This window comes from Balaenoptera ricei, chromosome 12 (assembly GCF_028023285.1).
Source record: "Balaenoptera ricei isolate mBalRic1 chromosome 12, mBalRic1.hap2, whole genome shotgun sequence".
In the NCBI taxonomy this organism is placed as follows: domain Eukaryota; kingdom Metazoa; phylum Chordata; class Mammalia; order Artiodactyla; family Balaenopteridae; genus Balaenoptera; species Balaenoptera ricei.
In genome coordinates this window covers 49,616,110-49,630,471 of record NC_082650.1, presented here as the reverse complement: position 1 = coordinate 49,630,471, position 14,362 = coordinate 49,616,110, and the positions used below count along the sequence as shown (strand labels likewise).

General features: G+C 38.3%; 2 protein-coding genes across 3 annotated transcripts in view; both read left to right on the top strand.

The window, feature by feature from the left end:
- The window catches only part of RPF2 (ribosome production factor 2 homolog), a 40,274-nt gene that overhangs the window by 14,719 nt on the left and 11,193 nt on the right, over positions 1 to 14,362 (top strand). For both annotated transcript variants that reach the window (XR_009506182.1, XM_059941404.1), the window contains exon 7: positions 5,371 to 5,470. Coding sequence is in view for 1 of the 2 variants with exons in the window: in XM_059941404.1 (XP_059797387.1) it covers positions 5,371 to 5,470 (100 nt within the window). In the remaining variant the exon portion in view is untranslated. The remainder of the gene's footprint in view (positions 1 to 5,370; positions 5,471 to 14,362) is intronic.
- Positions 1,234 to 2,985, top strand: LOC132376319 (ubiquitin-conjugating enzyme E2 D3-like). The gene has a single exon (XM_059941994.1). It carries the CDS (start codon positions 1,804 to 1,806, stop codon positions 2,158 to 2,160), a length of 357 nt encoding a protein of 118 aa, XP_059797977.1. The 5' UTR covers positions 1,234 to 1,803; the 3' UTR covers positions 2,161 to 2,985.

Here is a 14,362-nt window from a genome sequence, read left to right as displayed (position 1 = left end):
CCAATTTAATTAATTAATTATTTATTTTTGGCCGTGTTGGGTCTTCGTTGCTATGCACAGGCTTTCTCTAATTGCAGCGAGCAGGGGTTCTGCTCTTCATTGCGGTGCATGGCTTCTCATTGCGGTGGCTTCTCTTGTTCTGGAGCACGAGCTCTAGGTGCGTGGGCTTCAGTAGTGGTATGTGGGCTCAGTAGTTGTGGCTTGCAGGCTCTAGAGCGCAGGCTGAGTAGTTGTGGTGTGTGGGCTTAGTTGCTCCGTGGCATGCGGGATCTTCCCGGACCAGGGCTCGAACCCGTGTCGCCTGCATTGGCAGGCAGATTCTTAACCACTGCACCACCAGGGAAGTCCCCACAATTTTCAAAGTGAGCCCTGTTTTAAACCTAGGAAGCTTTGGCTGATCCTACAGTATTTTGGCTGCTAGGAACCAAATTGCTAGCTCACTTTTCCCCTTGAGGACTTGCATCTTTGTGTCTCCTTTGTTTTAATGGGATTATGAAACAGAAAGGCAAGAAAACTTTCCTAATGCAGTTCCTGGATCCAAATTGGGCTTCTGCTCCCTCAGACCTCTGCTCCTGGCTTAATCTAGTCCATCAAATACATTATTTCACTTAAGACTTCTTAGCTACCCTCTAAGGCTGAAATTATTTTCCCTGTTACATAGATTTGGTGACTGAGGCCCAGAGGAATTCCACTGGTGACCTAGAGTCATACATACAGTAAATGGTATAACCAAGATTAGGACTGAAGGGCTTTGAAAGAAAGGATATTGAAGTTTGTAATGGAAAGTTACATAATTGTTCTCAGTTTATGGGTCTTTGAGGGTCTTGGTATAGTTGAAAGAATTATAGCAAATATATAATCACTCCTTTTCCCAGCCTCCCCTAAGAGGACATGCCTTCTAGGTTTCCTGTGGGTTTGAAAAAAGGCTCTTACCAGAACCCTACTTGGTCAGCTATATCACCTTCCTCAGGTACAGGGCAGAACAGTGAGATTGGATTTGGAGGCAAAACACTTGGGTTTGAGGCCTTTCTTGGTCATTTAGATAGCATTTGTGACCTGACAGTTACTTCCCTGACCCACAATTGCAATCAAGTATTAAACAGGTATAACAACATCAAACGAGATAATATATGTGAAAATGCTTATCAATGAATTTAATATATTGAAAGGTATTTTGAGAACTGTATAAACTGTGATGCTTTATTATGGATGCCATCATTTTATTCCAGTTTATTACAGGTTGTCTTTGGGGCTGTGTGTGAATCCCTGGAGATGAGCAGTACCACTGCTGTTGGCGTGGTTACCAGTTAGTGGGTGTGAGCACTGGCTGATGCCTGCATGCCAACCCCTCTGCACTTTCCACTTCTCTGCCAAAGCAAAGAAATACCCCGTCACTGTGCAGCTTCTAAACTGAACCACAAAATCAGTATCGTTTGGCAGGCGTATTCTTAACAAGAACCATTTAAATTGAGTACTAGATGTTGTGGCTGTGTCGTGCGCGTGAGCCCCGTAGGGCCGGGGAGGCACCAGCTGCCGCGCGGGGAGGAGGCCGAGGCCGCAGCTTGAGGGAGGCCCTGGCCCCTCTGCACCTGTGTATGGCAGAGCTGGTGTGAGACCAAGAGACAGTCCTTCCCAGCCGCCGGGATAATCAAGAGTTTTGGCCGGAACTTTGAGCACACACCGAAATAGTGAGGAGCCAGTTGAAAAGCACAGACTGTGGTGCTGAAACGGATTAATAAGGAACTTAGTGATTTGGCCCGTGACCCTCCAGCACAATGTTCTGCAGGTCCAGTTGGGGATGATATGTTTCATTGGCAAGCCACAATTATGGGACCTAATGACAGCCCATATCAAGGCGGTGTATTCCTTTTGACAATTCATTTTCCTACAGACTACCCCTTCAAACCACCTAAGGTTGCATTTACAACAAGAATTTATCATCCAAATATTAACAGTAATGGCAGCATTTGTCTCGATATTCGAAGATCACAGTGGTCTCCTGCTTTAACTATTTCTAAAGTTCTTTTATCCATTTGTTCACTGCTATGTGATCCAAACACACATGACCCTCTAGTGCCAGAGATTGCATGGATCTATAAAACAGACAGAGATAAGTACAACAGACTGTCTCGGGAACGGACTCAGAAGTATGCCATGTGATGCTACCTTAAAGTCAGAATAACCTGCATTATAGCTGGAATAAACTTTAAATTACTGTTCCTTTTTTGATTTTCTTATCCGGCTGCTCCCCTATCAGACCTCATCTTTTTTTAATTTTATTTTTTGTTTACCTCCCTCCATTCATTCACATGCTCATCTGAGAAGACTTAAGTCCTTCCAGCTTTGGACAATAACTGCTTTTAGAAACTGTAAAGTAGTTACAAGAGAACAGTTGCCCAAGATTCAGAATTTTTTAAAAAATGGAGCATGTGTATTATGTGGCCAGTGTCTTCACTCTAACTTGGTTATGAGACTAAAACCATTCCTCACTGCTCTAACATGCTGAAGAATCATCTGAGGGGGAGGGAGATGGATGCTGAGTTATCACATTAAAGGAAGCAGCATTATTCTAGCAGCATCCATTCATGTGTAAGCCTTCCACTGTTAGAGATTTGAGGTTACATGATATACTTTATGCTCGTAACTGACGTGGCTGGAAAATTGGTATTTAATTTATAGCATCAGCAGGACAGAAAATGTGATGTATTTTATGCATGTCAATAAAGGAATGACCTGTTCTTGTTCCACAGAGAATGGAAATTGGAAGTCAGACACCCTTTGTATTACAAAATAGGGTCTCAAACATTTTGTAATTTTCATTTAAATTGTTAGGAGGCTTGGAGCTATTAGTTAATCTATCTTCCAGTACACTGTTTAATATAGCACTGAATAAATGATGCAAGTTGTCAATGGATGAGTGATCAACTAATAGCTCTGCTAGTAATTGATTTATTTTTCTTCAATAAAGTTGCATAAACCAATGAGTTAGCTGCCTGGATTAATCAGTATGGGAACAATCTTTTGTAAATGCATAGCTGTTTTTTGTACATACTGTTGGGATTTGCTTCATTGTTTGACATCAAATGATGATGTAAAGTTCTAGAGAGTGAATATTTTGCCATGTTCAGTTAAAAGTGTGCAGTCTGTTACAGGTTGACACATTGATTGACCTGATTTATGCAGAATTAGTAAGCTGTTCAGATAGTGTAGCTTTAGTATGCTGCACATGATACTGGCAGCCCGGGGGTTCACAGAGGGACTTGGGGCCCAGCAGTTCTGAAACGTGTATATGGAGTTTAAGAAATTTATTTTCCAGGTGCAGCCCCCATCTAACTAAATTTTTTCTTCACCTTGTACACTTGACAGCTGGAAAAACCATAACATGGGAGTAATAATGGGTCAAAATTCACAAAACAAAGTACTGTTTTGGTGTGGGGAAAGAAAAATAAAAATAAATTAAGAACTAAATTTTCACTCATGGAGCATATCCATAACTATAAAATTCATTAATTGATGAGAATGTGCTTACATTGGCAATCCCTGCATAGACTGTTAGCCAGTCCCCTTCGTTTTGACCCCGTTGTTTGGTTACAACCTCGTATTTTTAGTTTGTTTTGGAGTTGCATGTTTTGTTGCACTTTCCTTCCATATGTATTTCTTCTTTATTTCTACCTCCTCGTTTTTAAGACATCTTTACCAGGCATTTCTTTTCTTACTTGCCCACTTTTATTGCCAAGCCTCATCCCTCTGTTAACTCTTAAGCAACAGGTGATTAGACGCTACCAGGAAATAGAGTGATTATTCTAGAAGCCTGTTTTCTAAGATGGCCAAAATTCTAGGGATGGTTATTCTGCATAAAATAAGCCTAAGAAATGAGACGATTTAAAATTAAAGGTTAGTTGGGCACAGATGGAACACAGAAGAGTCACTGGGTCTGGAAGGTCTATTCAGGCCCTGAATGAGACAGATTTTAGGCCCATCTCCTAAGTATAGACAGTTCAGGTTCGCGTTGGAAGCAGAGAATGTCAACAAGAGTGGTCATGGTGAACAGGGAAGCAACACGTGACCTCTGGTCCAAGGGCAGAGGATGTTTGTTTGTTTGTTGTCCTGTCTCCCCCCACCCCCTCCACTTGGATAATCCTTGATTCGTGTCAGAGCAGAGATATTAGAATCAGTGGGAAGCTCAGACCGATTCTTCTTTCTCCATAAATTAACCCTTCAGTTAAGGAATTTTTTTCTATTTGATTTTTTCTTTCACTTTGGTAAAACAAAAATTCACATTCTTTTTGGTATAGAAAATCCAGAACTAGGGAGTTCCCTGGCAGTCCAGTGTTAGGACTCCACACTTTCACTGTCGAGGGCCTGGGTTCATTCCCTGGTGTGGAAGCTAAGATCCCACAAGCTGTGTGGTGCAGCCAAAAAAAAGAAAGAAAAGAAAATCCAGAACTAGACAAAATATTTTTTAGAGTAGAGGTTCGATCCTGCTGAGTGAGGATTGCCCATATTTTCTGTAGCTTGTATAACATTATATTGCTTCCCATGTGAATGTTTAGTTGGTAGTTCAGTTTAGCTGTCATTTAAAAATACTGCTTATGTGACACAGTAGGAAAGGCACATTGTTACAAATAATTCAAAGAAATTAAATTTATTTTGACTCAGATGTTGGCTGTTAGAGGGCTGTGTTTGTTTTGCAGCAAGTTTAGCTTTTTATTTTATTCTTTGCATAGAAAGTGATAAAAAGTAGCTTACATCATTCTTTAATCACTTATTAATTTGGCACTAAGAGGGAGTGGAATGAAAAATTATTTTTTAGTATAAAAATCTGTAAATTAAAAAATCCCCACTCTGGTTTTAAGTCTAAAATCAGTGTTCATAGGGACATCCTTGGTGGTCCAGTGGTTAAGGCTCTACGCTTCCACTGCAGGGGGCATGGGTTCGATTCCTGGTTGGGGAACTAAGATTCTGCATGCCGCACCGTGTGGCCAAAATAAATACATAAATAAAATCAGCATTCATAGACATAGTTTTAGTACAGTTAAGAAAATGTGAAAAAGAGTCACTGTATATCAGCGGTCCCCAACCTTTTTGGCATCTGTGACCAGTTTCATGGAAGACAAGTTTTCCACAGATGGATGGGGGGATGGGGAACGGTTCAGGCAGTAATGCGAGTGATGGGGAACAGCAGATGAGGCTTCACTCGCTTGCCTGCCACTCACCTCTTGCTCTGCGGCCTGGTTCCTAACAGACCGTGGACCGATACCAGTGCAGGGGTTGGGGACCCCTGCTATATATAAATATTGACTGCTTTAAAATCAGCATATAAACAATTTAGACTTGATAATTATATAATTACTTCTTTTTATTTCCTAGAATAGTAAATGTCCGGAGGGAACAAAACCCATGTTAATATTCGCAGGTGATGATTTTGATGTAACAGAAGACTACAGAAGGCTAAAAAGCCTTCTTATTGGTAAGTGTTTTAATACTTATCTGCAGGATAGCTCAGGTAGGCATTCTAAGAGTTGCCATTGGTCGTGGCAGTTTGCAACTTCACTCTAGATATACAGCTTTTTCTCTTTGATCTCTTTTTTTCCTTTTCATTATTTTGTTTATTCCCCGCTAGAAGCAGGAGAGAGTTAAAAGGATGTTATACTCGATAGATCATTATTACTTTTTGATGGTATAGTAACTTTGGTACCAACCTATTTATATAGCATTTTATACTTACTAAATGCTTGCACCCATCTCCTGGCATTATTGGCATTATTGGCATTATTGAATTAAATTTAGAAAATTGAAAAGTTAAATTTTCAAGATTATTATACATCATCCACTTCCAATTCAAAAACCTCTATTAGTTTTTCTTAGTCTGATATACAAGGCTTTTCACACTATAACCCCATATAACTTGTTTTCTTAATCTCCACCAAATTCATTCCTCCCTTTTCCATTTTAAAAAAAGCAAAAAAAACCTTGTAAGGTTGTTTTATAGGTGATCGGTTCTTAGTGAACTCTGCTCATTCCTAATGTTTTATCTAATGACTACATTACTTTTTATGTGTTCACAAGCCACGTTCTTAAAATCCAATACACAATATATAGTTATTGTCTGAGATTGATGTTAAATTTACCAATTTTAAACCACTTTTTCTCTCCTTTTTTGAAAAGCTGGCATTATTGTTATCCATGATTTCTTAACGGTTACTAATACTTAATATTGTGTGATCACATCTGCCAGCTCTGTTCTAACTCTGGAAGGTAATTTAGTTCGTCCCTAGAGATATGAACTCTTCTTATACTCAGTGGCATTTTCTGAAGTTTAAGTAATTTATTCTCTCTGAGCTTTTCTTGCACCATTCTTACAAGCTATGGCTTAACTTTTTTGGTTGCCCTTCTTTTGGATTTTTATATACTTTGCCCTAGATGACTTTTGAAAAGTTGGTGGGGTGTATATTATAAATAAATTATATGCATGCTCTTTACAAATCTGAGCCAACCAAAGAAGGTTTGTGGGCAGACACATTGCTTTCGTTTTTCCTTATTGGGATTATTTATGCTCTTATTGTTAGGAATACAGTTTTCGGGACTTCTCATTTCCCTTGTTCATAATGGCTATTTTTGAAAAACTAAGTATCACTGTTACCTGTTTAATCCTTACTAAAGCTCTTGAGTTTGGTAACATTTCATTTTACAGATGGGAAGTTGGAGGCTCAGAGAGGTTAAGAGCTATTAAGTAGGTGAAGCAGAATCAAAACCCAAAGCCTGTGCTTTTCTGCTGCTGCTGTTCATCCTGCCCATGGTGAAAATTCCTTTGCAGAGTCTTTGCTATAGGTTCTTACCTCTGTTTTCCATGAATTAAAAAAAAAAAGAAAAGGGACTTCCCTGGTGACGGAGTGGTTAAGAATCCGCCTGCCAATGCAGGGGACACGGGTTCGATCCCTGGTCCGGGAAGATCCCACATGCCGCGGAGCAACTAAGCCCGTGAGCCACAACTACTGAGCCTGCGCTCTAGAGCCTGTGAGCCACAACTACTGAGCCTGCGTGCCACAACTACTGAAGTCCACGCACCTAGAGCCCGTGCTCCACAAGGGAAGCCACCTCAATGAGAAGCCCGTGCACCGCAACGAAGAGTAGCCCCCACTCACCTCAACTAGAGAAAGCCCGCGCGCAGCAACAAAGACCCAACGTAGCCAAAAAAATTAATTAATTAAAAAAAAAATCATACATGGAAGACAGCGACCAACATTTCTTTGAATATTACATAGCCCGAAACATCAAGGGAGTTTTTTTAGCCAAGATTCCTAGTACTTGTACTGTGTTGGCTCAGATTTCCTGCTTTTTTCCCCTGTTCTTCTGTATAATTATTATTAGTGAGGGAAGTACTTATAATTTGTTATAACAGAGCTTTGTTGCTTCTGTTTAAATGGTTTTATCTTACTATTTTGTGCTTCCACTAGATGGCAGGAATAACCACATAATGCAGTGATGAGAGGGAGGGAGTGAAAACCAAAAAGGAATAAAGAAAGAAGAAAGACAGGTAGCAGGATGGAGTGACATTGTCTGGCACTGAGCAAAATTGAGTTTTTAATAAAAATAAGAAGTAAGAAAGCTGCAGACTTCTTGGTTTGTGTTGTGTGTTCAAATGAAATAATGTAGAGCAGCAGGTAAAGAGAATTTTATCAAGGGCTTTTTTCCTGTTTGGAAGTTGTGTTTTTGTTTTCTTTTTGTAATTGGCCAGAAAGAAAAGTTAACTTCAGTATTTTCATGCCAGATACCCATTTTGTTCATTCGAATTTTGCTTCTCTTTTGCTTTAAATATTATATAGATTTGTAGTTAATCTTAGCAGGTCCTGCTTTTCTTTACAGAAAACCAGTGCCTATTTTTTGATTCAGTCCATCCTAATTTTTTTTTTTTTTTAATTCTGGTTGTGTCGTGTGGCTTGAGGGATCTCAGTTCCCCAAAAAAGACCAGGGATTGAACCCGGGCTACAGTAATGAAAGTGCCAAATCCTAACCACTAGACCGCCATGGAACTCCCAGTCTATCCTACTTTTTATGGTTACTTTTTAGTGTGACTACTCCTTGTATATAAAGATGATAATGAATCAAGTAATAGGTTAGTTTTATTAAATGTCCCTTTAAAGCCTACCTTTAACTTAACTACCTAACTGGGGTTTTTTTTTTTTCTTCATTGCCTTTGTCTATATTAGTGGTCATATCGACATCTGTGGTCATTGTTTTAATTTTTTTAACCTCATTTCCTAATTCTTATTCCACTTTAATACATATAATAATGAAAATAACTGCCATAGAATAGGTCAGGTAATTTATTAAATTTAATCCTTTCTACAGCTCTACAGAGATAATTATATTAGTCTGCTCAGGATGCCATACAAAAGACCGTAGACTGGGTGGCTTATAAGCAACAGAAATTTATTTTCTCACAATTCTAGAAGTCCAGGTTTCTGGTGAGGACTCTCTTGCTGGCTTCTTGCTTTGTGCTTACAAGGCTTTTCCTTGGGGAGGAAGGGAAGGAGGGAGATAGACAGAGGAAAGAGGGGTTTAAGTTTTCTGGTGTCTCTTCTTATATGGACTCTAATCCTATGGGAGCAGACCCTACCCTTATGACATACCTCATTTAACCTTAAGTACTTCCTTAGAGGCCTCATTTCCAAATATAGTCACACTAGAGGTTAAACAAACATTCAGTTCATTATGGTAATATTATTCTCATTTGTGGATGAAGAAATTGAGACCAGTTCACTTATGTCCAGAGTGAAGAGTTAGTAAGTGTCAGAATCAGGATCTTATCCATTCTCTGACTCCACATCCCCCGGTCTTTCCCGTCAACACCCTGGTCATTCTCCTGTGCCCTTTCCCAGTGTTTTTACTCATGGACACAGTCACACTAAAGGTGTTATTTTTGCTTGGAATTGATCCATTGAAAAAATGTCCAAATTGGGGCTTTCCTTCTAATTATAACCAATTTATCTTCTACCCCCTTATTTCTATTTAACCAGGTTTTTCTCCTTATCCCTATTCTCATAATATATCTCCCTTTTTACCTCAACCATCATTCCTGCCCAGTTTAGGGTCAGCCTTTTTGACAGTGCTCCGAGTTTCAACACATTTTAATCCATCACCCCCTTGATGTTTTAGACTCCTCTTGTACTTTAATTGCTCCAGTCCTGGAATCAGCTATTTCTATAAGGATCCTGGGGTTTTTTTTAGAAATCACATTTTGTGTGCTAGGAAGTATTTCTGGGTTGGTCATTGTTTCTAGGCTTTTTCAGTGGACAGAACTATGAGATTTATTTGTTAAGATAAAATATATCCTGAGTTCATACTGAAACTTCTAACTCAAATTTAGGACAGAAGGATATGTACACATACGTACCTTCTTTCATCCATGACAAAAATCCAGGTTCTCAATGACTCCAACATAATGATGCATTTACTTTATACTGTACTACACATACAACAGTCTCAGAATAAAATACCATTATTACTACTGGTAATATGAATATTGAGTGCAACTGAAGGGTGTTTGGTTTTGTTTTTTTGGGGGTTTTTTTGTGGCTTTTTTTTTGCAGTTCTATATGTCTAGATATGCTATTAGGAATATGGTCAACTTACTGTGTTTTGAAGTCACTTGAAACAGTCCTTTTCTGTATGATTATGCCTTCAGCCCAATACACAGGTTCATTTCATTTTGTTTTCAATTTTTAGGGATAACTTTATTAAGTTTTTTCATTTTAAATTATTTTTTTAACAATTTTTGGGGTATAATTTACATACAATCAAGTGCACATATTTTTAAATTCTTTTTTTAATTCTTTTTTAAAAATTTTTATTTATTTTTTGGTTGCGTTGGGTTTTTGTTGCTGCACGCGGGCTTTCTCTAGTTGCAGCGAGTGGGGCCTACTCTTCGATGCGGTGTGCAGGCAGTGCCTTTTCTTGTTGCGGATCACGGGCTCTAGGCGCGTGGGCTTCAGTAGTTGTGGCACGCGGGCTCTAGAGCACAAGCTCAGTACTTGTGGCACACAGGCTTAGTTGCTCCGCGGCATGTGGGGTCTTCCTGCACCAGGGATTGAACCCTGCATTGGCAGATGGATTCTTAACCGCTGTGCCACCAGGGAAGTCCAGATGCACATATCTAAAGTTTTAAAATTTAATGGATTTTGACATATTTATATACCTCTAAAAACACCACTGCAATCAAGATACAGAACCTTTCCATCACCCCCCAGAATTTCCCTGTGCCCTTTGGCAATCCATTATTTTTCTCTATTCTAAGCAAACATTGGTCTGCTTTCTGTCATTTTTACATTTTGCAGAATTTTAGATAAATGGAATCATACAGTATGTACTTTTCTTGGCCTGGCTTCTTTCACTCAGTTTGTTTTGAGATTCATTCATGTTGTTGTATGTATCAATCCTCCATTTCTTTTTATAACTGAGCAGTATTCCATTTATAGCTATTCTGCAGTTTATTTATACCTTCATCTGTTGATGACATTTAGATTGATTCCAGCTTTTAACTATTACCAGTACGACTGCTATGAACATTTATATACAAATTTTTGTGAGGACCTATGTTTTCATTTCCTTTGGGTAAATACCTAGGAATAGAATGGTTGGATCATTTGAATAGTGTATGTTAAACATTTTTAAGAAACTGCCAAACTGTTCTCCAACATGGTTGCACCATTTTGCATTCCCACTAACTGTAGGTGCTCCATCTCCTTGTCAATACTTGGTAGGCCGTTCTTTTTAATTTTAGTTACTCTAATAGGTGTTGAATACTGACAGTAATATGTTTCCAAAGTCAAATCTACAAAATAAAGGAGTGGTAGCGTTGCAGTTTTTTTTTTTTTTTTTTTTAAATCAGTACTTCTTTTTTTTTTAATTTTCTTTTATTTTTGGCTGTGTTGGGTCTTCGTTTCTGTGCGAGGGCTTTCTCTAGTTGTGGCGAGCGGGGGCCACTCTTCATCGTGGTGCGCGGGCCTCTCACTGTCGCGGCCTCTCTTGTTGCGGAGCACAGGCTCCAGACGCGCAGGCTCAGTAGTTGTGGCTCACGGGCCTAGTTGCTCCGCGGCATGTGGGATCTTCCCAGACCAGGGCTCGAACCCGTATCCCCTGCATTGGCAGGCAGATTCTCAACCACTTTGCCACCAGGGAAGCCCCTAGCGTTGCAGTTTTAATTTGCATTTTCTGGTGACTAATAATGTTGAACATCTTTTCATGTGCTTATTGGCCATTTGTATATCTTTGGTAAAGTGTCTGTTCAGATCTTTGCCTGATTTTTTTATTTGGTTATTTGTCTTCTTATTGAGTACTAATGTGGAAGAGTGTGTGTGTGTGTGTGTGTGTGTGTGTGTGTGTGTGTGTGTGAGATAAGTCTTTGTCTGTCTGACATATAATCTTTGAATATTTTCTCCCGGTCTGTGGCTTGCCTTTTTGTTTTATTGATTTATGTATTTATTTATTGGCCACACTGTGCAGCATGTGGGATCTTAGTTCCCCAACCAGGGATCGAACTCACTCCCCCTGCAGTGGAAGCACGGAGTCTTTAACCACTGCACCGCCAGGGAAGTCCCTTGCCTTTTTGTTTTTAATGATGTCTTTTTTTAAAACAATTTTTTTATTGAGGTATAGCTGATTTATAATATTATGTAAGTTTCAGGTGTACAACATAGTGATTCCCAATTTTTAAAGATTATACTACACTTATAGTTATTATAAATTGTTGGCTATATTCCCTGTACTGTACAGTATATCCTTGTAGTTTATTTATTTTATACATAGTAGTTTGTACCTTTAACCCCCTGTCCCTCTCTTGCCCCTCCCCTTTCCCTCTCCCCACTGGTAACCACTGGTTTGTTCTCTATATCTGTGAGTGAGCTTCCTTTTTGTTATGTGCACTAGTTTGCTGTATTTTTTAGATTCCACATACAAGTGATATCATACATTTTCTTCCTCTGACTAATTTCACTTAGCATAATGCTCTCCAAGTCCATCCATGTTGCTGCAAATGGCAAAATTTCATTCTTTTTATGGCTGAGTAGTATTTCATTGTATGTATGTGTGTGTGCATGGATATATATATATATACACACACATACATATATATGTATATATATATATATGTATGTGTGTGTATACACACACACACACCACATTTTCTTTATCCATTCATCTGTTGATGGACACTTAGGTTGCTTCCATATCTTGGCTATTGTAAATAATGCTGCTGTGAACATTGAGGTAGTACATGTATCCTTTCAAATTAGTGTGTTGTTTTCTTTGGATATGTACCCAGGAGTGGAATTGCTGGATATGATAGTTTTATTTTTAGTTTTTTAGGAACCTCCATATTGTTTTCCTCAGTTCCTGTAGAACTTACATTCCTACAAGTGCTCCATTTTCTCTACATCCTCACCAACATTTGTTATTAGTGGTCTTTTTGATGATAGCCATTCTGATTGGTGTGAGGTGATATTTCATTGTGCTTTTGATTAACATTTTTCTGATGATTAGCAGTGTTGATCATCTTTTCATGTGCCTGTTGGCCATCAGTATATGTTCTTTGGAAAAACGTCTAGTCAGGTCTTCTGCTTTTAGGTTTAAGTAGGTCCCATTTGTTTATTTTTGCTTGTGTTTCCTTTGCCTTAGGAGACAGGTTCAAAAAAAAATATTGCTATGATTTATGTCAAAGAGTGTTCTGCCTATGTTTTCTTCTAGGAGTTTTACAGTTTCTGGTCTTACATTTAGATCTTTAATACATTTTTAGTTTATTTTTATATATGGTGTGAGAAAATGTTCTGATTTCATTCTTTTACATGTAGCTGTCCAGTTTTCCTAGCACCATTTACCGAAGAGATTTTTCAACATTGTATATGCTTGCTTCCTTTGTCATAGATTAATTGACCTTAAGTATGTGAGTTTATTTCTGGGCTCTCTGTTCTGTTCCATTGATCCATGTGTCTGTTTTTGTGCCAGTATCATACTGTTTTGAGTACTGTGGCTTTGTAGTGTAGTCTGAAGTTAGGGAGCATGATTCCTTCAGCTCTGTTCTTTCTCAAGATTGTTTTGACTATTTGGGTCTTTTTTGTTTCCATACACATTTTAAAATTATTTGTTCTAGTTCTATGCCATTGGTATTTTGATAGGGATTGCATTGAATCTATAGAGTATTATGGTCATTTTAAGAATATTAATTCTTCCAATCCATGAACACAGTATACCTTTCCATGTGTTTGTGTTGTCTTCAGTTTCTTTCATCCATGTCTTACAGGTTTCCAAGTATTGGTCTTTTAACTCCCTAGGTAGGTTTATTCCTAGGTATTTCTCTGACAGTGTGCTGTTAGTGTATAGAAATGCAACAAATTTCTGTGTATTAATTTTGTATCCTGCAACTTTACTGTATTCATTGATGAACTCTAGTAGTTTTTTGGTGGCATATTTAGGATCTTCTATGTATAGTATCATGTCATCTGCAAACAGTGATGTCTTTTAAAGAGCAGAAGTTTTAAATTTTTGTGAAGTCTACTTTATCCAATTTTTTTCTTTAATGGTTGTTCATACAGTGTTTTGTTTAAGAAACCTTTGCTTATCCCAAGATTGCAAAGATTTTTTTCTCTTATAAATACTTTTTTGAAGTCTTATAACTTTAGATCTTACATTTAGGTTTATGATCCATTTTGAGTTAATTTTTGTGTATGGTGTGAGGTAAGGGTCAATGTTCTTAAAACTTTCTACCTCATTTCATTCTTTTTTTTTTCTCTTCTTTCTTAAAAGCTTATGGAAAAAGCACATGCCTATAAGGTTTGCATTACAAAAACTGTTTCAGGGGAGACTGGAATGTACATATCTTGTTCCCCAGAATGACTCTGACTTCAATAATGCTGCCACAACCGTGAGTGGGGCTTTATTAACTTGGCCACTGAAGGAGAGTCAGGTTTTGGCAAAACTATGGGAAAGTTCTTCATTAATTAAAATCAATTTTTAGATCAAAATACCTTAAAAAAGTACATATTTGGTTTATAAAAGTACCCCCAAGGGATTTTTATTTGTGGTAGTAAGGAAGGGTGGTGTGCACAAGGGTATGCACATTTAACGTCTGCTTTATGTATGTTAGTGATGTGATTTTCTTTTAGTTATCTATAAGAAGGAAAAAGCAAACTATAAAAGATGTATATGTCCATGCACATGGAGATAATTCCCATCTTAGGAGCTAATGGGAGGAGGGAAGCAAGTGCTGAGTGGCTACAGATTGGGACGGAATGAGATATTTCCTGTTTATGACATCACCTGTCTTAGGGCACCTCTTCCTAAGTAATTAATTTGGATGACCCTTTTA